The 22,245-nt window shown below is 48.2% G+C and overlaps 1 protein-coding gene across 3 annotated transcripts in view; it reads right to left on the reverse strand.

Annotated features, from left to right (window-relative positions):
- Positions 1 to 244: 244 nt before the first annotated feature.
- MAPKAPK5 (MAPK activated protein kinase 5) overlaps positions 245 to 22,245 on the reverse strand; it is a 37,086-nt gene continuing 15,085 nt past the window's right edge. The window contains exons 6-14 of one of the 3 annotated variants that reach the window (XM_081203118.1): positions 22,036 to 22,121; positions 21,093 to 21,188; positions 18,567 to 18,647; positions 15,887 to 16,074; positions 14,906 to 15,026; positions 13,066 to 13,196; positions 11,693 to 11,814; positions 4,810 to 4,914; positions 245 to 4,001 (exon numbers count right to left, since the gene is read on the reverse strand). In XM_081203118.1, coding sequence (XP_081059244.1) covers positions 3,907 to 4,001; positions 4,810 to 4,914; positions 11,693 to 11,814; positions 13,066 to 13,196; positions 14,906 to 15,026; positions 15,887 to 16,074; positions 18,567 to 18,647; positions 21,093 to 21,188; positions 22,036 to 22,121 — 1,025 coding nt within the window. In that variant the 3' untranslated portion in view covers positions 245 to 3,906. Of the gene's footprint in view, positions 4,002 to 4,809; positions 4,915 to 11,692; positions 11,815 to 13,065; positions 13,197 to 14,905; positions 15,027 to 15,886; positions 16,075 to 18,566; positions 18,648 to 21,092; positions 21,189 to 22,035; positions 22,126 to 22,245 lie in introns of all 3 variants that reach the window. The other 2 variants (XM_081203117.1, XM_081203119.1) reach the window with 2 other exon arrangements.

The raw sequence follows: 22,245 nt of genomic DNA on the forward strand, positions 1-22,245 counted from the left end.
CGGGAAGCCATTCATCAAAAACTGGCGGAGTTTAGCAAGAGACCTCATTATTCTGCAAAATGCAGAAAGACTTTTTACTCTGCCCAATTCTGCCATGCAGAAGATGGCTGGGGTGTGTGTGTGAGGAAACTGGCTATCTGGCCATGAGGGCACTCGACTGATCTTGAGACGATACCCGTTGCTAAAATGCTAATCTGCAATTTATTTTCTAAAACTTTTTTTAAAAAAAACAACAAGAGCCAGATACTTTTAAAAGTTTTAGTAAAATTATTTATGTACACCAATGCATAATATTTACATTTATATAATACTGATGGGTGGGGGGATAGAATCGAACCGAACCATGGTACAACAAAAAGACACACTGAAATGGTGAAGAGATTTTGAGAGAACGATTGAATTTAGGATGGTGACACAGCTACACCCATGCTGCCAGCCTCAGAACAAACTCCTCTTTCCTGGACAAGTCCCTGCTACTCTGAATAACAAACCAGACAAGCTCATCTGAGCTAGTTGGAACATGATGCCTACCTTAGTGAGGGGCTGCTGAGAAAATTCCAACAGGGAAAATAAATGTGGAAAACATTGCATCAGAAAAAAGGAACCCACCTGCATGTCCAGTTCCACGAATGATTGGCAGGTGCCGTTATGAATCTGGTACCTTTGCAAACAGGTTTTTTTCCAGCCAAAGGGAAAGTTGGAAGTTTTCCACACACACAAATCCTCTATAGTTGCCTTCCCCAACTTGGTGCCCTCCGATTTGTTGGACTACAACTTGCATCAGCCACACACCATGGCCAACTGTCAAGTTGGTTCGGCCAAACGCTGGAAGTCAGCTGCAGGAGACTTGCAAGACTCCTGGTACCACCAGATCTGGGCCATTGCTTTAACGGAAGAAATTATAACAAAATGCAGCTGGACCCTGCACAATCCGAAAGCGAAGGGCAGCTTTTCTAAAACATTCTATTGCATCATACATTAAAGGAACACAACTGGCAGCTGCCTCAGGGATTCCTTTGGATAATATGCTTATGAAGGACAATCGTCTGGAATTATAATGCTGTTTTTGGAGTACTACCACTCCCTTCTCTCACCTCATATCATTCCATTCTCTTTCTTCTCTAGATCACTTTTTCTCTTTTTCCTTTATTATTGCTATTACTGCTTTTTGCATATTAGAAAATCAAAACTATTTTTTTAAAAAAGGATGATACAAGTTGCAGTCCAAAAAATGTGGAGGAAGTGGTTGGGGAAGGTGGCTCTAAGCGCATTATCCCAGGAGGACTGCCAGGGTGGAAAAACAGGTGGTTGCACAACTCATTTTGTCCCCTTTTTGCTTACTGCTTTCTGTCCACCCAACTCAGAAAACAGCTACTGATGCAGAGGTTTCCTATGTACGTATGAAGCTCTCTTTCTTGCAAGGGCTCCCCTGGTTTACTTCAAAAGTGACGGCAAATCTGTGTGAGTATTCCTCTGAAGTAAACAAAATACCTATGCCTAAGCTCTACACATGCTTAGTGGTTGAGCTACTGAGTGGGCTGTTGGTATTCTCAAGAAGAATTCTTCCTCAGCAACCCACTCCCCATGGACTTGTCCGTTGAAAGCAAAACTCCTATCCAGTATCTGCCTTGCCTTGTATTGTATTATGAAACACATACTTAGAACCAAAACCAACCCAGAGATCTCAGCCATTTAACCTCCTTTAAAATAAGATTTGCTGGCAGCATAACACGGCTTTTTAAAAAAATAAACCCACTTAAAACAGTTAAGGAAATAAAATTAATCTTTCGTAATAAAGGGGGGAAATAACAGCATTTGATCTTCAACCTCAAGTTGCCAAACTAACCTTAATCTAATCCATTTTTTCCTTATTGTTCAAAGTGACGGATCTGGCAAGGGTTGCCAGGTCTTGTTAACCAGAGTGGTGAAAGCAGAGCATTCTGGGAACTGCTTGTGCTAGCGGGGAGGGGTCAGCCACTGGAATTTAAGAACAGCCTCAAAGCCACACTTGTTTCGCCACAGTCTACTCTTTGCATATGTAAGTTGTCACAGAAATTCTGCAGAAAATGGCAAGACAACCGCTGTTGTGAGTTCTTTGTCACACCACTGCAAGCCAGTCACTCTTAATGCCCTCCGTGGGGAGGGAAATCGAGGAACAGTGGTTGCAAAACCAAGGCGTGTGTCAAATTCTTGAAGAATACAGGTGCCAATTTTCAGAGCAGAACAATACTGAAAGGGAAGATGCTACTATTTATTTCACTGAGGACCAGAGACATTGGCTTCTGGATATTTTGATGTTCCCACACAGAAGTAAATTCCAGCTGACAAGTTGGTGGTAAAGATTCACCTCACCTGGAACTTTTGAAGAGCATCCAAGAGCTGCTTTCCACTTCAGCATTGCTCTTGTAAGTAGAAGCCTCCATCTGCATTGCAGGAGGTTGGAATAGACAACCCTTTGGGCCAATTCTAATTCTATGAACCTCGCTCTGCACAGCCTCAGTGAATATAATCCTGCTGTGAGAAGAAGGCTCATCTTCTCTTGACATTTGGCTTGTGGACATGTCCAGAGAAGGGCTTCTCCAATAGTTTCCTAGTGCGTGCTCTTAGTGCCCAAGTCAGATCATGGTTTTGTACTTACGCCTTGCCCCAATTTATTACCTGTGAACAAGCATTGAGGGTGGCCTGTTGACACACCTTCCTCCCAGCCTGACCGCACAGCTGTCAGCGCCGAAGACTGAAACCAAAAAACATAGGGCACCCACCTGAAAATTCACCAATCAGTTTAATACTTTCCACTGGGAATTGTTGGAAAGAACTAAGAAAAAGGCTGTTACACATTGAGACAGCATCCTTGTTAGGCAAGGATTGCAGTCCTGACTTACACAAAATTACAGCAGAGCAAAATTACAGTGAGCAATGAGCTAAACAGCGGTAAAAGGACAAAAAATGGAGCATAGCAACTGATGAGGCAATATGGCTCAGGAAACCAAGTGTAAACAACCCCAGAAGCAAGTGAGCAATGAAAAAGTAGCCACGTGAAAAGTCAACAGCTCCTAAGAAGCCTTGAAGCGGCACTTTACAGACTAAACGGCACAAGGGATTGTACCAAAATAATTCTATAAAACCGTCATCCGTCAAGTCGTAAAACGCAAACGTGTCGTAAGATAAAAAACTAGAAATATGTACAGATCTTTGTTAAATGAATTTGTTTGAAAAAAGGAAAGGAAGAAAACCAACCTATCCAGGTTAGAGGGCCGGTTTCTGTCCTTTTTCAGCTTCAGAAGTGGGGTGGGTGGGGCAGAGGGGCAGCATGAAACTCAGAGACCCAGGAGCAGGCAGGCTGGCTCTGCTAGAGGCTCTTTGGGCCACCCTCCACAGCCAGCTCTTCTGCCATCAAAGCAGCTGCCTTGGAAGAAAAGTTACAACGGACAATCATGCTGTTCGTATCCTTCAGTGCTAAGTTCAAGTAATTTACTGAGCTGAATGCAAAGGGCAGAAGTAGAACAAGGCTAAGTGATACAGGCTGTTAACTATTTGATACAGGCAGCTGGAGGGAGAGAAGACAGCATCTGGTTATTGAAAAGAAGACAATCATAATTTGCCCCGTCTAACAGTCATGTGTTAAAACGGTACATAAAAATTATATTATATATATATATATATATATATATATATATATATATATATATATTCTGAGGAACTGAGCTTTTAAAAAAATATTACAGTACCAATGATTCTCGTTATCTACATCTATACAGCATTTCTCAAGCTGCATGAAAATTTAAATGAAATAATTGTGATTTATTAATTTACATAAAAATACTTTTTTACATTTTAAAGGAGAAATCTCAAATGGTTAAAAAAAAGGAGGGGTGTTTTTGCTTTATTAAGAAGAGGCTGCTCCAGCTACTGAGAGTCATGGGAGTTTGTCTGTTCTTCAATAACTTGTTTCACAATTTCTGCAAGTTTTAGTCGGTCCACTTTGTCTGTGAATCCTCTGCCTAAAATAGAAGACATGACCTTGGTTAGTCCCAAACTGGTGAAATGGGGGGAAAGACACTATCAAATGGAATCCATTGGCTTAGTTCAAATATGACATGAAACCGTGGCTTGCCTCCTGGCAACAAACCAAAATGTGAAGCAATGATTTTTTGCTGGCTTACAAACTGTGGCTGGTTTTAACTATGGTTTGGCACTGTGTCTGAACTGAACAGCCCTGGTTGACCATGGTTTCCTTAGCCACTCCACTCCAGATACCAAGCTACAGAAGCACAAGGCAACAGCAGCGGCTAAGCAGCTACGATGTCTTTGCCTATATGAAGGGCGACTTGTGGTTTACTGAGCAAATGGCTAAAACAAACCATGGCTTAGCATTATGTGTGTATGCAACCATAGGCCAGGCAAAGAATCAAGTCAGAGGAGGTGTCTCTTGGTCCTAAGCAGAACTTGAAGGAGGGCCCTTTTCAGCCTTTGCAACAGTTCCTGAAGTTAACAAAAGCTGGCAAGTGTTTTTTTTGCAAACAGTTCAGTACGGCGATAACAGAGCCATCACTGAGCACGGACAGAGAGCTGCAGCTTCACATGACTCTTGTTATCACATTTGGGTCCTGACTGACCTCCAAGGAGCTCAAGAGTGCATACACGGAACGTCCCTCTTTATTTTCACAACTCCATGAGACAGATTATGTCGAGTGGAGGTGATATCAAGGCCGGGGAAACCAGAGGGTGGGGCAGAAGGGATGCTCAGCTGTGCTTAAGGCCTCTTGAGGCTGGGCTCCCCACTCTTTTTTAATGCCAAGAAATATTTACCGTTCCAGCTGAAGGTCTGCAGCGTGTCTCGCAACAATTTACACTCCCTGTTATATTTCCAGGCTTCCAGCATCACCTCGTTCAGCTTCTCGTCTTCGTTCTCACCTGTTTCAGAATGGGAAAAGCGTCACAGGAGGGTCCCTCACAGCCCATGCCAGGCTGCACAGACGGAGGAGAAGGGCAACTGTACCCCCACCCCACAGCAGTGCAGATGCATCAAATGTTCTGCGGTTCAGCCCCAAAATAAAAGTGCGGGGGGGTGTCCTTCAATGGGCGGGGGAACGAACAATGCCACAGATCTTGTAACTCTGATGTCTGCAGAGATCCCACAACTTTGCCCCATCTTAACTGAAATCACACAAGAGGCATTCAGGAGAGGGAATACTGGGGGGTGCATTGGTTGTTTGCAGTGGGGAGGGCCCTTGCCATCCAGAAAAGCCACAATCCAAAACCTGTTAAGTTCCAAGTCCATGTTTGAGTAAGTGCCTATTTGCTCCTTCATAAACGTAATCCAGTGAAGCTACCTGAGAGGTACAATTAATCCAACAAAGTCAAGGGAGGTTAGATTTGCTCCATCTTGGTTATCCTTCTGCCAGCAGGGCTAAGACCTTCTTATTCAGACAGGCCTTTGGAAACCAAGACGATGCTGGCCACTGGGAGGACAAACTGTACTTTAATGGTTGGTTTTTAAATGGGTTTAGATATATTGCAATCATTGTTTTGAACTAGGTTGCTTTTATTACTTTGTATTTTATAATGATGTAAGCAGAATTGAGTCCCAACTTGGGAGCAAGGCAGTGTGTAAATATGTACCGGCCCATAGGACGCACTTATTTTTTGGGGAGGGAAATAAAGGGAGGGAAATTACCCCCCCCCAGGCCCAAAGAGCAAAGAAGCAAAGACAGCGAGCAGGATGGATCCCGCTCGCTGTCCTGGCTTCGTTTTTAGCCTCGGGGCTGGGGGTCCAGGAGCGAAGGCGAAGTTGCACGCAACCTCGCCATCGCTCCCGGAGTTTGCGGGGCTGGGGAAGCCGGAGCTTCCTCCGACCCCAGCCCCCAGAACGGGTCCGAGAGCAATGGCGAAGTTGCACGCAACCTCGCCAGCGCTCCCGGAGCTTGCTGAGCTGGGGGGATAGCTTCCTGAAGCCTGGAGAGTGCGCACCGACCCCTCTCGCTCTCCAGGCTTCATTCAGCGAAAGCCTGCATTCGCCCCATAGGACGCACACACATTTCCCCTTCATTTTTAGAGGGGGGAAAGTGCGCCCTATAGGGCGAAAAATATGGTTATTATTATTATTATTATTGCTGTAGTTAACTTAACCAGGCTGAGCTGCACTTGCCCGTTTGTAAAGATAAAGCAGAAACACACTAGGAACTTGCCCGTTCCTGGAGCTGACTTCTCTTTTCTGTATGGAGTTTTACAGCTCTTTTTTTGATTCCCCGGTTTGTTTTCTGCTCTTTCCCATCCCTTTGCAGTGCTTGCCCACCTCCCCAACTGCTCAACATGGAGTGAAAAGGCAGGAGTGGGACACAAGTTACAGCTATTCTTCCTTTCATCACCAGTTTTACTGTGGGAATAAGTGAAAGGGAGGTGGTGGAAGAAGGGCCCACTTTTATTTAACCAGCTTACGACCTACAGCTAAAAATACTAAATCAGCAACAGAACAACAGTTAAAATCAGATCAGAACTAGTAATGTAAAGAAGATGCCTAAGATCTGCATTCTGACAAGGTGCCTAAATGCCGGGAGTGAAGGAGCTTGGCCTGACATCCCCAAGGCGAATTCCAAAGAACGAGGGCCTCCACTCAGAAAGGCACCAGCCTAGCCTCAGATGCTTCATCAAGATTTTATAAGGATGTGCAGGCAGGAGGACAAGAACCATAAAGAAAGGTGCCCTTGGTTTTTCTGGATAACCTGGAAGCACCAGGCCGTGAGGCTATTCACAGAAGGCCTTTTCAATCACTGCGCCTGTCATGCAATGCTCCTAGGACAAGGCCTGCCTGGTCCTGTTGGGGGCAGCCTTCCAACACGTGGCTAAGAGCTGATGTGACAGAAGAGCAAGTGAGGAAATGATCTGACAGGAGGGGAATGGAATGGAGCCTTGCGGGGGCTGAGGCTGGCAGATAAGTCTGTCTGTTGGGGAAATGACAGTGAGGGAGGAGAGAGTGGCTGTGAAGGACACACACAGAGAGAGAAATGAGATGAGGGGTATATTATAATAGCCATTATGGATCTTAAGTTATGCTAGATCAGAAAACTAGAACTAGAACTACAACGTTAGCGCAAGATATAAAGGCTGCTTGTTCTGACTGTTACGCTCCTGAATTAAATATATGTTTAACTACCCGTGTTCTGCTCTGGGTGGATTCCAAGGCAAGCATATCTCACCGCATGTAAAAGTAGTATTTTATTATCATTATTCATTGAATTTCTATACCACCCTATACCCGGAGGTCTTGCTACATTAACTTGATTTAATGGCTTTCTAAAAAAACAGTTTGTCAGCTGACTTTTTGTAATGACAGAAAAGTGGGACGTAAAATATGCATTATTTTTCAGTTCCACTCCCAGAGCAGAATGCTGGTAAAGTCTAGAAACCAGTATTAATTGCATGTCAGTGGTGGCGAAATGGTAAGTGGCCAGTAGAGGGAGACAGAGGGATAGTTCAGGCTATAGGGCCAGTCTAGGCCTTTGGTAAGGTCACTGGGCCAGACACAGCTGTCCTTACAGCAGATACACACATCAAACAGAGAGAAAATTTTAATGTGTGAACACTCAGTAATGAGAGCTCCATTTCTAGATAAAGACAATACAATCAACAGGGGGTGGAAGTTTTCAGTTGTGGTGCCCCAGTTATGAAATGTTGTTTTGAAGGAAGCCCACCTGGTAACTTCAGTGTTATCCCTCACACAGACATTTTAAATTTCCCTGTTTTTGTTAGCTTGTTCCAGTAAATGTTCTGCCGCACTGTTACTCTGGCTGTGTTGTGAGATATTATACACGTAGGTCCCGCTATCAGCCCGTTTGTTAGCCGCATATTCGCTTATCCAATCACAAAGAACAATGCCCAAATCTTGTTACACACATGGCCGATTCAGATATTCAAACAGCCACAGCTTGCCCACTTCTGTACTTGTTTGTCGTTTGCTGATCAAAGGCACCTATTTTGGTGCAGAAACCACAGAGAGAGGGAGCAGAGAGCGAGATCAAACAAATCAGGGAGCAGGAGAGATAAGACAAATCTGTTTTTCCTTTGTCTCTCTTTCTTGCTGGTTGGCTGCAGCCATTTTAGGAAGAAACCATGGTGAGAAGGGGGGTGGGAGAGATCATGGATTAGAAATGTTCCCATAGGAACATTTTCCGGCGATGGAAAATGGCTGATCCCACACAATCGGACCTCAGCCGTTCCGATAATTCAGGGCTGATATGGGGGTAAGTAGCCCTGGCAGCCTCCCCAGGGCAGGGGAGGACCGTCTCAACGACCCGCGGTCTGCCCCATATTGCCGATGTGGCAGACGGCAGGGGCACTGGGTCACGGAGCTAGGGACTGCTGACACTCCTGCGACGCCACCCCATAGCCGGACGCATCTGTTTGGGAAAATATAAAGATTTGGAAAACAAACAGACACGCTCTGAATTGAAGAAGCTGGGAAAAACCTGCAGTATGTACAGTCTCTGGTGCAAAAGATCGAACTTCAAAGAGATCCTCATCATGATGTTTGGAATGTGGAGGGGCTTGGTATGTAAAAAACATTATTTTATCCTTAACATCAACAATCCGTAATGCATGCCAAGCCTCATTAAGCACTTAAATTGCTCTTCAAAAGTGAGTTCAGATGGACTTTCATATATAATTGGAATCTACTCGCAGCCACTTCTTTTTTAAGACCGGAAATGTCTGTTAAAGACGAAAACAAAGGAGGACAAAATGGCTTCTACCCACTACATCGTTACTGAAGATCTGAAATACCGTATTTTTCGCCCCATAAGACGCACTTTTTCCCCTCCAAAAATGAAGGGGAAATCGGGGTGCGTCTTATGGGGCGAATGCCTGCAAGCCTCGCGCGCCCGGCAGGAGGTCCGACCGGGTGCGCAAGGCTTGGGGCGGCAGCCTGTCGCCCGAAGCACGGGGAGCCCTCTGGAGGGCTCCCCCTGCTTCGGGCGAGTGTCTGCAAGCCTCGCGCACCCGGCAGGAGGTCCCACCGGGTGCGCGAGGCTTGGGGCGGCAGCGGACTGCTTGCGCGCACCTAGAAGCTTGGGGCGGGCTGAGCTCAGCTGGCCCCAAGCTTCTCGGTGCGCGCAAGCAGTCCGCTGCCGCCCCAAGCCTCCCGCACCCGGCAGGAGGTCCCGCTGGGTGCGCGAGGCTTGGGGCGGCAGCGGACTGCTTGCGCGCACCTAGAAGCTTGGGGCCAGCTGAGCTCAGCCCGCCCCAAGCTTCTCGGTGCGCGCAAGCAGTCCGCTGCCGCCCCAAGCCTCCCGCACCCGGCAGGAGGTCCCGCTGGGTGCGCGAGGCTTGGGGCGGCAGCGGACTGCTTGCGCGCACCTAGAAGCTTGGGGCGGGCTGAGCTCAGCTGGCCCCAAGCTTCTCGGTGCGCGCAAGCAGTCCGCTGCCGCCCCAAGCCTCCCGCACCCGGCAGGAGGTCCCGCCGGGTGCGCGAGGCTTGGGGCGGCAGCGGACTGCTTGCGCGCACCTAGAAGCTTGGGGCGGGCTGAGCTCAGCTGGCCCCAAGCTTCTCGGTGCGCGCAAGCAGTCCGCTGCCGCCCCAAGCCTCCCGCACCCGGCAGGAGGTCCCGCTGGGTGCGCGAGGCTTGGGGCGGCAGCGGACTGCTTGCGCGCACCTAGAAGCTTGGGGCGGGCTGAGCTCAGCTGGCCCCAAGCTTCTCGGTGCGCGCAAGCAGTCCGCTGCCGCCCCAAGCCTCCCGCACCCGGCAGGAGGTCCCGCTGGGTGCGCGAGGCTTGGGGCGGCAGCGGACTGCTTGCGCGCACCTAGAAGCTTGGGGCCAGCTGAGCTCAGCCCGCCCCAAGCTTCTCGGTGCGCGCAAGCAGTCCGCTGCCGCCCCAAGCCTCCCGCACCCAGCGGGACCTCCTGCCGGGTGCGGGAGGCTTGGGGCGGCAGCGGACTGCTTGCCGGCACGCAGAAGCTTGGGGCGCGCTGACCTCAGCTTGCCCCAAGCTTCTGGATTAGCGCAGCGCACCTGGGGGGGAAATAATTTTTTTTTCCTTTATTTCCCCCCCTAAAATCTAGGTGCGTCTTATGGGCCGGTGCGTCTTATGGGGCGAAAAATACGGTACTTTCCCTGATTAAGAGAAACAGGAGCCAACGGATGGTTGGTTATAAAGACTGGAAAAGACTGGAAACAATATTACATACACAACTGTTTGCAAAAAGATGTTTTTTTGATTACGAGCGAGCGAGAGGGCTAAATGGATATCTGGCAGCCCCCCTCTAGGGCCCGGAGGGGGGACTGGGAGGATTCCAAAGGCCAGTTTGCTAACTGTCTGATATATGGCTACTCTGCAAACAGTCTGTTTAATATAAATCAACAAGGAGGTTACAGAAAGAAATTTCTCTCGGTTTCTTTGATAACACCTGGACGGGAAAGATTAACGATCTGGGAGCTGCCAAAATAACAACTCTCAAAGAGCTGGACAGAACTTTGAAATTGGATGCAATTAAATGAAAAAACAGTTGAAGGAGTATTACATACGGACAAATCTGCACTCCATAGAAAAAAATAATATCTGCTTTCTGACATGAATGAGGATCGTAGAACCAGAGTCAAAATGTGGAAGGGAAAAATCGGACATGGAATTATGAACAACATTGAGGATGATGAGAGGCAGGACTATGATGTTGAATGCGCTTCGAAATTCAGACCATGGGAAGTCAAAACAAAATTATTACAATTTGGAAGGCAATTGGACCTTTTTATTTTAGTTTTTTATATTTTATTGGATTTGATTTGATATGTTAATTGGATGTTTTTATTGGAAAATTAATAAACGCTTAAAAAAAAAAAGAAATGTTCCCATAGGAAACAATGGAAATCTCTCAAAGGACCTGTTGATGGCATTTTACCATTGTACTGTAGAGAGTGTATTAACTTATGGTCTGTGTGTGTGGTTTGGGAGCAGCACGGTCAGGGAAAAAACAATGATGTCCAGGGTTGTAAAGACTGCGGAGAGAATAACTGGGTGCACTCTTCCCACCTTGGATCAAATCTATGCTTCCAGGTCCCATAAGAAAGCTGCAGAGTTAGCGCAGGATAGTACGCACCCCGGAAATGATCTCTTTCAGCTTCTGCCTTCTGGAAGAAGGTACAGGGTTATAAAGACTAGGACTAGCTGCCTGAGAAACAGTTTCTACCCAAATGCGATTTTGGTTTTAAACGCAGTGTAAGGAGTCTCTATGGGAGTATATTGTATTTTAAAATGGGGTATCATAGTTTTTAGGGGCCTAACCAGGTTGGGATAGCTGGGATAGCAGGCTTGTTGGGTTTTGAATGTCTTATGTAGATTTTTCAATTTCGTTGTTCTGTATGGGACAATGACAATAAAGATTATTGTATTGTATTGTATTGTATCGTATCGTATCGTATTGTATTGCATCTTATCGTATCGTATCGTATCGTATCGTATCGTATCGTATCGTAATGGAAATCATGGACTCATTAGGCAAACGCTTGCCTAACCAATGATTTCCAGGGAATGCACTGTTTTCGGTAAGTGGGACCGGCGTGTACCGTTATGCTTCCATGCTGCTGTAAACCAGTGTGACGTGCAAACTGTGGCTGTTGTAAAAAGGGTTCAAAAGCACAGGCAACCTGCGGCCCTCCCACCAACTCCCTCTCCCACAAACACAGCTTGTCTAAAAATCTGCGACCTTTACCAGCCTGTGGCAGGATGCACTGGGCAATCACGTCACGGAGCTTTTCCAGGGCAACATTGGAGTCCTCGCTGCTGTTCTCAGGATCATGGATATACACGCTGTCTTTCGGTTTCGTTCTGTAATGAGATGGGGGGGGGGAGAGAAATGTGAGTGCCCCAAGCATCCTTCAGCTAATATCAGGTGGGAGTTCTGGGTTCGTCTTTTGCCTAAGAGAGACGTTAGCCGCCCATGAAGAAACTTGTGCCGGAGGTAAGGGATCGACCAAGATGGAGATTCCTTGCCTTTGAGCTTGTTCCCTCCTTCTATACTTATTCCATCTTCTGGGATTCCCCACCACTCCAGCTCCCTGTCAAGTACATATTTAGTGGCTGTGAAGAAATTCTCCCAACAGCATCATGCATCCATTACTGCAGATTATGATGAAAACGTTGAAGGAAAAACAATTTTCCTTCCTGCCAAGCACATATTTAGTGGCTGTAAAGAAATTCTCCCAACAGCAGCAGAATCCATTACTGTAGATTATGATGAAAACGCTGAAGGAAAAACAATTTTCCTTTCTTTTTTTAAAAAAACTCTCCTCTTCCCTTTGCTGTTCATCCCTTTCACTGTCTTGTTGGGCTGGAAGAAGAGCCTCAGAGCAACCCTACCTCCTTCCAGTAGGGAGCCACCCTCAAGAGCCAGACACCATCCCAACCCCCAATGCCCATGACTTCCCTAGCCCCCGTTGTCAGCTATAGCAGTGGGGGAACTGTGGCTGCGACCAATGTGGCCAAGAGCCCAAAAACATCTGGAGAGCTGCAGGCTCCCTATCCCTGCTCTGGAGGAAGCGGAATACTATAATAATAATAATAATAATAATAATAATAATAATAATAATAATAATAATAATAATAATAAATTTATTATTTATACCCTGCCCATCTGGCTGGGCTTCCCCAGCCACTCTGGGTGGCTTCCAAAAAAATATTAAAATACTGTAATACATCAAACATTAAAAGCTTCCCTAAAGAAGACCTCCAAGACCGGTGCCTGCTGTGTGTTTCAAACAGGCCACACAGGCCAGCTCCTTCCCAGGGACAAGTTTCTTGCTTTAGCAGATTTTTTATTGGGGGGCCTGGGATTTGGAGCCTGTGGCCATCCAGGTATTGGGCTGCAATTCCCACTCATGCCTGACTGCTGTCCATGCTGGCTGGGTCTGATGGCAGCTGGAGTCCAACCATGTCCAGAACGCCACAAGTTCCCATCCCCACTCTGCAAGGCTTCTCTCGCTATTCTTCCCTAATAAGCATTTAGCTCTTTTCAGCTCTTCCTTCCCCTGTCCTTGAACTGCCCCCTCCTGCCTGTAGCCTTTGCTTTGGGATATTTACCCCAGCAGCTTCCTCTTGCGCAGGATAGGGTTGTTGACAGAATGCAGGGGCTTGAGGCTGACTTTGAGATCCTGGATCCTCATGTTGGCCAGCTGCTCTGCGTGTGCCTGCTGAATCCCAGCAACCATTGCCTGGTACAATCAAGGCGGGGCGGGGGGCAAGAGAGAAGAGGGAGACAAAGAAGTCACAAGTCAGGTTATGAATTAACGCATAGAAGTGATAACAGAAACCAACCGCAAGAGGAGTGCTAAGCCTGAGTCAGCACCTGCTTCCTGAAGGCCACAGAGAGATGCGAGCCACCCCAAGGGATGCGGACCCCAAAATAAGGTTGGCTCAGAATGATCACTCAGCAGCCTTGTACAGTCATACCTCAGGTTACAGACACTTCAGGTTGCGTTTTTTTTCGGGTTATGGATGTGCCGAAACCTGGAAGTACCAGAACGGGTTACTTCCAGGTTTTGGAGGTCGCGCATGCATAGAAGCGCTAAATCACGCTTTGCGCATGCGCAGAAGCACTGAATCACAACCTGCACGTGTGCAGACGTGCCACTGCGGGTTGTGAATGCTGCGGGTTGCGAACATGCATCCCGCATTGATCACGTTCACAACCTGAGCGTCCACTGTATTTGGATTACCTCTTGACAAGAGGGAGCAATTTACAAAAGCCTCTAACTAGAAAGCTCTTGGCATGAACTTGCCATGCAAGGTTTCCATCAACAGCAGAGACAGACAGCGCTTGAGTGAACAATTTCAGATCTCCTGGAAGTGGGCTCCGTAACAGCATGGTCAGCTGTCAAACAACATCATTTTGGAAGCTTCAAGGGAATGTGACAACCTGCCTTTGAACAGGGATGTGTTATTAGAACCACACTGCCATTGGTGCTCCAGTGTCTGCCCTGGCTCTGACATCCAAAGCCCATGGGGGGGGGGGCGGCAGGCACAAGAGGATTGCCTCCTCTCCTAAAATCGAACTCAGCTTTTAAGACATCCCCTCTTGAGAGTCCTGTGCTTAGTCAGGACTTTAAGGGTGTTCAAAGAAGTGACCTTAGTGCAGGCTTCCTCAACCTCAGCCCTCCAGATGTTCTGAGACTACAATTCCCATCATCCCTGACCACTGGTTCTGCTAGCTAGGGATCATGGGAGTTGTAGGCCAGAAACATCTGGAGGGCTGAGGTTGAGGAAGCCTGCCTTAGTGGATGTCCCTCAGCTCTGGAATTTCCTGCTCTTACAACTTGCCCAGCACCACACATGGGTCGCCTAGGATTATGAATCTTTGCTCTGCAACTTGACACAGCAACAGGAAGGACACCTCTTGGGCCAGGTCTCCCCAAAAGCAACAGCAAATGGCGCAAGCTGACAAACACTCCAGTGTTCATGAGGACAAGTTACGTCATGTATGAAAAACTCTTTTACGTCATGTATGAAGAACACTTTTACGTCATCTGGTGTGGTTTTATTTCCTTTGCTTCAGATTTAGAAGCTCAACATTCACCATCCATGCCAGCTCAGGAAATGTGGATGTTTTGAATTATATGGATGCGTCCCTATTTCTTTCTCTTACTATTTACTGCTTGTTTGCTTTGTGTGTGGTATGATGCAATAGCCTGCTACCACACTTTTGGGTTGTTAGTAATGTTAATAAAGGCAAAAATATTTATTTTATTAAAAAGAAAGAAGGAGGAGAAGAAGTATTTATCCTTGCTCACAAGACGCTTGGGAGAATATAGCCACTGCAGATACTGGCCTAGACAAGTAGATGGGCCTGAGATAATTTTCTGCTGACCAATGTTCCTTGATCCTTAAAAACAATCTATTTAGGAAAGCCAAAAATAGTACCAACCTTGTCCATCATTAACTGGGCAGAGGGCAAAATGTTATCAAGAGCCTCCGTGGAGTTCAGCCAAGGATGGTCCAGGACACCTTCTATTGTCAACCTTTCCTCCGGCTTCACCTTCAGCAGCCTAGGAGTTTAAGGAGTTATAAACATCAATCACAAACCCACCCGTTTCCTTAAAAGATGCACTCCTATCCTGTTCCACCTTTCCAAGGGCGTCTTTAGACTTCATAAAACCCTGAGCAGCTCAAAGTCAGCTCTTCTCCGATTACCATCTTCATCCTCCCTCACAGAGTGACCTCAAGTTGTCAATTCAGGAGACAAACACCTACAGAGAAGCGACATCCATTGCGTCCTGGTGCCCTGTGTGTTAAATGGTATTGGCCTCTAGCTTCCATCAGCCCCAGCCAATGGTCAGGGACGGGAGCTGTAGTCCAACAAAACCTGGAAGGCACCAGGTCAGGGGAGTGTGGGTTTATGAGGCTTCTCATTAAGAAGGTAATAGCGAACCATCTTTTGTTTTTAACTTTTTATGATTTTATTGTTTCCATGCTGTTGTTAAACCGCTGCGATATATTTTCATGGTTCAACGGTATAGAAATATTTAAATAAATAAATAATCAGTCCCTAGGAGTGGCCGAGACACTGATACTGTCCTTCACAATCCACCACAGGAAAGTGTTCAGCATATTTTAGAGCGCATTATGATTATGCAGGAAAAGGATAGGAAACCTCTCTTGTGGGCCTTGTTAGGACCTTCCCATTTGGCCCACAAGACCATTTCGGCCAAGCCATACCCACCTTCCACACGGTAAAAGATACTTGTGGCAGAGACCGATTTATGCCTGGGAAATAGCCACTATTTGAATGGAAGCCTCCACCTGCTTGTATTAGCTGTGACCTCCCCCCCCCCCAAACAAGCACTACAGGAAGCATGACTCACCCACCTGGGAGAGTTTTGCACAACCCACTGGTGATTGGACTTACTTGCGCACCATGTCTTTTGCCATTTCAGAGATCTGGCTCCATTCCTCCTCTGGAAATTCAAAGCTCCCTGTCATGATCTTCTTTCGCATGTCCTTGGGAATTGTCCGACTGTGGTGCTTAGAGTAGAAAGGTGGGTAGCCGCACAGCATCACGTAAATGATGACACCCAGGGACCATAAGTCACAGCTCTGGGAGAAGGATAAAAAGGAATCTTAACTCTGTATGGAGCATGACTTGAGAGGGTTGGGATGAAGGGATAAGGGACCCCCAAGGGACGCGGGTGGCGTTGTCATCTGAACCACAGAGCCTAGGGTTTGCCGATCAGAAGGTTGGTGGTTCGAATCCCCGCGACAGGGTGAGCTCCCGTTGCTCGGTCCCTGCTCCTGCCAACCTAGCAGTTCGAAAGCACGTCAAAGTGCAAGTAGATAAATAGGTACCACTCTGGTGGGAAGGTAAATGGCATTTCCATGTGCTGCTCTGGTTCGCCAGAAGCAGCTTAGTCATGCTGGCTACATGACCCGGAAGCTGTACGCCGGCTCCCTCAGCCAGTACTGCTTAGCACAGTCTTTATCTATTTTTGGAAACCAGGCAAAGGCTTTTCTCTTTACCCAGGCTTTTACCCTTGATTTGAAGAGATGCACTGTGGTCTCTTTTAGTGGGGTGCAATCAGTAAGCCCCAATTTGTATAGCTGGATAGCTGTGTTTTTAGACTTGCACCAGATGTTCTTAACTCATTTTAGCACAAGTTGCTTTGGGTGAGAAAAGCAACTTTCAAATATGATTAATGCTGATAATAGATGTGGCTGTGTAAATATTCCACACTGAAGAAAGAGGCAAACTCTGCTCTGGGGAAAAGTCAAATGCAAGTCTTGCATTAGGCAAATCAATGTGTACAACAGAGTCCCCCCTTTCTTTTTCTGCACAAATGTCTCTCATACAATGCAAACAGGTGGCAGAAGAGTGTTTTTAATACACACTTGTAAGAGCTTGGAGGAGAAATATAACCGAGGGTGTACATAGTTCTGGGAAACTGACTGGAGGTCACAAAAGCAGGGCATGTACCGTATTTTTCGCCCCATAAGACGCACCGGCCCATAAGACGCACCTAGATTTTAGGGGGGGAAATGAAGGAAAAAATTTTTATTTCCCCCCCAGGTGCGCTGCGCTACACCAGGAGCTTGGGGCGTGCGGAGCTCAGCGCGCCCCAAGCTTCTGCGTGCCGGCAAGGTCTCCGCTAGCGTGGGAGAGCCGGCGCCTCTCCCAGGGCTAGCGGACCCCTGCGCTAATCCAGAAGCTTGGGGCGTGCTGAGGTCAGCGCGCCCCAAGCTTCTGCATGCCGGCAAGCAGTCCGCTGCCGCCCCAAGCCTTGCGCACCCGGCGGGACCTCCTGCCGAGTGCGGGAGGCTTGGGGCGGCAGCGGACTGCTTGCCGGCATGCAGAAGCTTGGGGCGCGCTGACCTCAGCACTCCCCAAGCTTCTAGGTGCGCGCAAGCAGTCCGCTGCCGCCCCAAGCCTCCCGCACCCGGCGGGACCTCCTGCCGGGTGCGGGAGGCTTGGGGCGGCAGCGGACTGCTTGCCGGCATGCAGAAGCTTGGGGCGCGCTGACCTCAGCACGCCCCAAGCTTCTAGGTGCGCGCAAGCAGTCCGCTGCCGCCCCAAGCCTTGCGCACCCTGCCTTCAGGGCGCCCGACGCTCCGAGAAGCAGGCTGCTATCCGCAGCCTAGACATCCCTGCGGGTCCTCCCACAGGGCTGCCTGGGCGGCGGAATTGTTCCCGAAGCGTCGGGCACTCTGCCTTCAGGGCGCCCGACGCTCCGAGAAGCAGGCTGCTATCCGCAGCCTAGACATCCCTGCGGGTCCTCCCACAGGGCTGCCTGGGCGGCGGAATTGTTCCCGAAGCGTCGGGCACTCTGCCTTCAGGGCGCCCGACGCTCCGAGAAGCAGGCTGCTATCCGCAGCCTAGGCAACCCTGTGGGACCTCCCACAGGGCTGCCTGGGCGGCGGAATTGTTCCCGAAGCGTCGGGCGCTCTGCCTTCAGGGCGCCCGACGCTCCGAGAAGCAGGCTGCTATCCGCAGCCTAGGCAACCCTGTGGGACCTCCCACAGGGCTGCCTAGACTGCGGATATCTTCCTGAAGCCTGGAGAGCGAGAGGGGTCGGTGCGCACCGACCCCTCTCGCTCCTCAAGCTTCAGCGAAAGCCTGCATTCGCCCCATAAGACGCACCCAGATTTTCCCTTCATTTTTGGAGGGGGAAAAGTGCGTCTTATGGGGCGAAAAATACGGTAATCATGCAGACACACATTTCCACTCCCTCTTCCCTATACACAATTATAGTAATAATAATAATTTTTTATTTCTATCCTGCCCTCCTCAGCCGAAGTCGGGCTCAGAGTGGCTAACAACAGTAAAATAATACAACATTCTAAAATCATTTCAACTGATTTCTGCAGCTGGTGTCTGCAACGTTTAAGTCATTTCCCTAACTTGGAGGGGAAAACACGTGTTTTAAAAAGCAACAACAACAAACCACAAAAAATTGGTGCTTAACACAGCAGAATTCCATACCAGCCACCATCTTCTGTGCCGGGCATAAAATTCCCCATGAAAAATTAGGCAAATGGAAAGACAGCTGCTGGGTATTCCTGAAGCACAGCCGGGACACTTGGGTTGAGAAGCATACCTTATTGTAAGTGTAGGGCGTTGGCGAGGTAGGAATGATACCAGATTTCTCTTTCTGATGCCTTCTCTGTGCCTCTAGTACCTGCGGGGGATGGAGGGGGAACATGGGCAATCTTTAGACATTAACAGCAAAGAGGAGAGAGAAACATCAAAGACACACCTTTGTGATCAAGAAACATAGACCAGTGTTTCCCAACCTTTTTTGGGCAAAGGCACACTTGTTTGATGAAAAAAATCTCAAGGCACACCACCATTACAGCCCCGTGACGTCAGCGCGCAGCGTCACGCCGGGAGGGACGCACGAAAGTGTAAGTTTCAATTTTTTTCCCTCCCCCTTGCCGGGGAACCTCCAAGCTTTGGGGGTGGGGGGGGGAGGAGGCAGCAAAGCGAGGCAGGAAGGAGAGCGCGGCTTGGCTGGGTGAGCTTTGGCAGGGGCAGGGAATGAGAGCCGCGAGGCGGGCGCTGCGGACGGAGGCGCTGCCCGCCGAGCTCGCAGGCAGCCAGGCAGGCAGACGGCGAGAGCCCCGCGCTGGGCGGCCTCTCCTCGCCGTCGCCACCCCGCCTCTCGCCGCCCGACTCGCCCGCCTCCCTCCAGGCAACATCTCGCGGCACACCAGGCAACATCTCGCGGCACACTAGTGTGCCACAGAACAGTGGTTGGGAAACACTGACATAGACCATAACCAGACTTCAGCACCTGATGCAAGGACTGGGAGCAGGGAGCAAAGCTAGCTGGTTACACTGGCTCATAGATGTGTCTGATGCTGCTTACACAAGGAATTTTTAAAAGCGAGCTTCTCACGTCAGTAGCTGTCAACTGTTATTGCAACGCTGCTCTCAAAGATTTCAGAACAAATAAAGTTGTCGTCCTGGCATATAAAAGCTGAAGTCCATGAATGGTAAAAAAAAATAAAAGTTTGCAAATGTCTGCTTATTTATTTTGCTTGCGTTAGTTATAATGGCAAAGGAGTTACATAACACACCAAAACCCCATTCCCTCGGAACACTGTTTGGCCTCCCTCTTCCTTCCAAAATTTCAACAAGCACTACTAACATATTTTCAGATTTTTACCAACACAGGAGCCAGAAAACTCAAGATTTTATTTTTTATTTTTTTAATGTGAGACGAAAACTCAGGTTGCCAAAGTTAAAAACAAATGCCTTAAGATTTATACACTGACACCCGGTCTTGTAGAGTGCCTAGGAACAAAACATCTTGAGCAGCAAAATAGGCTCATGTGTGCTGCATATGCAATGTTTTGCATATTGCAACTACTCTGGTCAGGGCACTCAGCCAGGAAGTTCTCCTGCACTAACACTCCCTATTGCCCAAGTGCCATTCAGGCTTGTTGGGCTTGGACAGAGAACTACTTGACGGGACTTCTAGAGCATGGGTGCACAACCTTTCAGAATGCAAAGGCTACATACCAGCCATGCAAAAGTCAGAAGTTTATAGACCCGCCCGCCCACCAATTCAGCCTCCATCCAGGCAAGCAAGCGGCATTATTCAAGGGCATGTTCCTGCCAGGCAGAAGCACTCAGAGAGGGTGCGGAACAGGGCCGGTGATGGGTATGGCCAATGGAGAAGTTGTGTGGCATAGGAAGAGTCCTGTGGCCCAGATAGGGAGGTTTAGATTGGGAGGGGGGGTCATTTTCAGCAACTAGGCCCAAGGGACTGCCTCTGCAAGATTCTTATGGTGCTTACTCTGTTCTGTGCATACTCGTGTTCGATTACAGCATACAAGCATCAGAGAAATTTGGGAAGGGATGACATTCAGTTCAGGCCAGAGTAGAGTCAAACCTCAGTTGTCGAACGTAATCCGTTCCAGAAGACCGTTCAACTTCCGAAACGTCTTCCGAAACGTTCGACAACCGAGACACGGCTTCCAATTGGTTGCAAGAGCTTCTTGCACTCAAGTGGAAGCCACGTCGGACGTTCGGGATCCAAAAAATGTTCGAAAACCAGAACATATACTTCTGGGTTTTCGGCATTTGGGAGCCGAAATGTACAATAATGGAGGTGCTTGGGAACCAAGGTCTGACTTTACTGGGAAGATCTATGTTACAAGTATGATTATTTATTAAACTTATTAGTCACCTTTTCTACAATAGCAGCCCAAAGCAACTTCTAAGAATAAGCAAACAAGCAAACACACCAGCACAACATTAACACCAGCAAAGGAAAAATATACATATAAATTAAAACGTCCCACCCATTCACAGAGACCACAGATAATTAAAAACCAAAGGCCTGGTGGAAATGTTTTTGCTTGGTACCTAAAGGCAAGCCTCTCTTGGGCAAGCATTCCACGAGAGAGAGAGAGCCATGACTGAAAAGGCCCATTCTCATGTTGCTATCCTGCAGACCTCCTGTGGAGGGGACACACAGAGGAGAGTCTCAGATAATGATCACAGGTCCAGGTTAGCTCATATAGGGGCCCTTGTGGTACTAGGATCCACGTAAGGCTTTATAGATCAAAAGCAGCACTGTGTAGCTGGACCACTCTTGGTGGAATCCATCCTTTACCTGAGGGGCTACGTAATACGGAGTGAACTGCGGTGTCATCAGGTCACCCTGGTCCACCTTCGCAAATCCGAAGTCACACAGCTTCACTGGGGCATCCTAAAGGCAAGCAGCAAGAGACACCAGAGAGACTGTTTCAATCCCAATTTCACCCCTCACACATTTCACACTCAGCAACAGAAGGTGGACAAAACAGCATGGCTTCTGCGAGAGAAATTATGTAAGAACTGGGGGTGAGGGGCAGGGATCACACGGGCGCTGAGGGCTGTGATCCTGAGTGGGGAGAAAGGGTGGGGATGAAGAAGCTAAGAGGCAAGGAGTTTGCTGGCTGAAAGGGAGAGGACAGAATACCGTATTTTTCACTCCATAAGGCGCACTTTTTTCCTCCTAAAAAGTAAGGGGAAATGTGAGTGCGTCTTATGGAGCGAATGGCACTGCGCAGAGAGGGAGAGCTGCACAGCGCCCCTTCAGCAAAGCGCCTCTCCTGGCTTCTGCCTTAGCCGCGTGCAGCCTCTTCGGGCAGGGGGAGCCGTCATCCCGCTGCCCTGAAGAGGCTTGGCGCGGCTATCCCAGAAGCCAGATCCCTCTTGCTGTTCTGGCTTCTGGGATTCAGAATATTTTTCTTTTCTTATTTTCCTCCTCCAAAATCTAGGTGCGCCTTATGGTCTGGTGCGTCTTATGGAGCGAAAAATGCGGTAACTAGGGAGCTGGGAAATGGTTAGAATGGAGGGAGGCAGCAAGAGGCCTAGGAAAAGAGGGCCAAGGATACAGAGGGGTAAAGGGGAAACTCATACAGGGCCCAGGGACAGAAAGGGCTGCTGTTGGCTGAAGGGACAGGTAATGTGAGTTTGGGGCAAAATGAGAGTGGCCATTTCACATCCTGATTTGAACTAACTAGCAGCATAGCTGATTTAACAACACCCAAAGTAGCAAACCTCCATCTTACCAAAGAATTATCCTTGAAAAGAAGGTTCTCAGGCTTGAGGTCTCGGTGCGCAATGTTTAAAGAATGACAGTGTTGCAAAGCCAAAGCTATCTGGAAAGAGGGCACAAGGAGTCAAAACACAGTAACCAAAAGGCTCTCATTGACATGATGGCATCTGCACTTAAAGAAAAGGAGCACAGTAGATATCCTCGGCACCACCACAGAGGGTGT

This window comes from Podarcis bocagei (genome assembly GCF_964188305.1).
Source record: "Podarcis bocagei genome assembly, chromosome: 7".
NCBI classification, from domain to species: domain Eukaryota; kingdom Metazoa; phylum Chordata; class Lepidosauria; order Squamata; family Lacertidae; genus Podarcis; species Podarcis bocagei.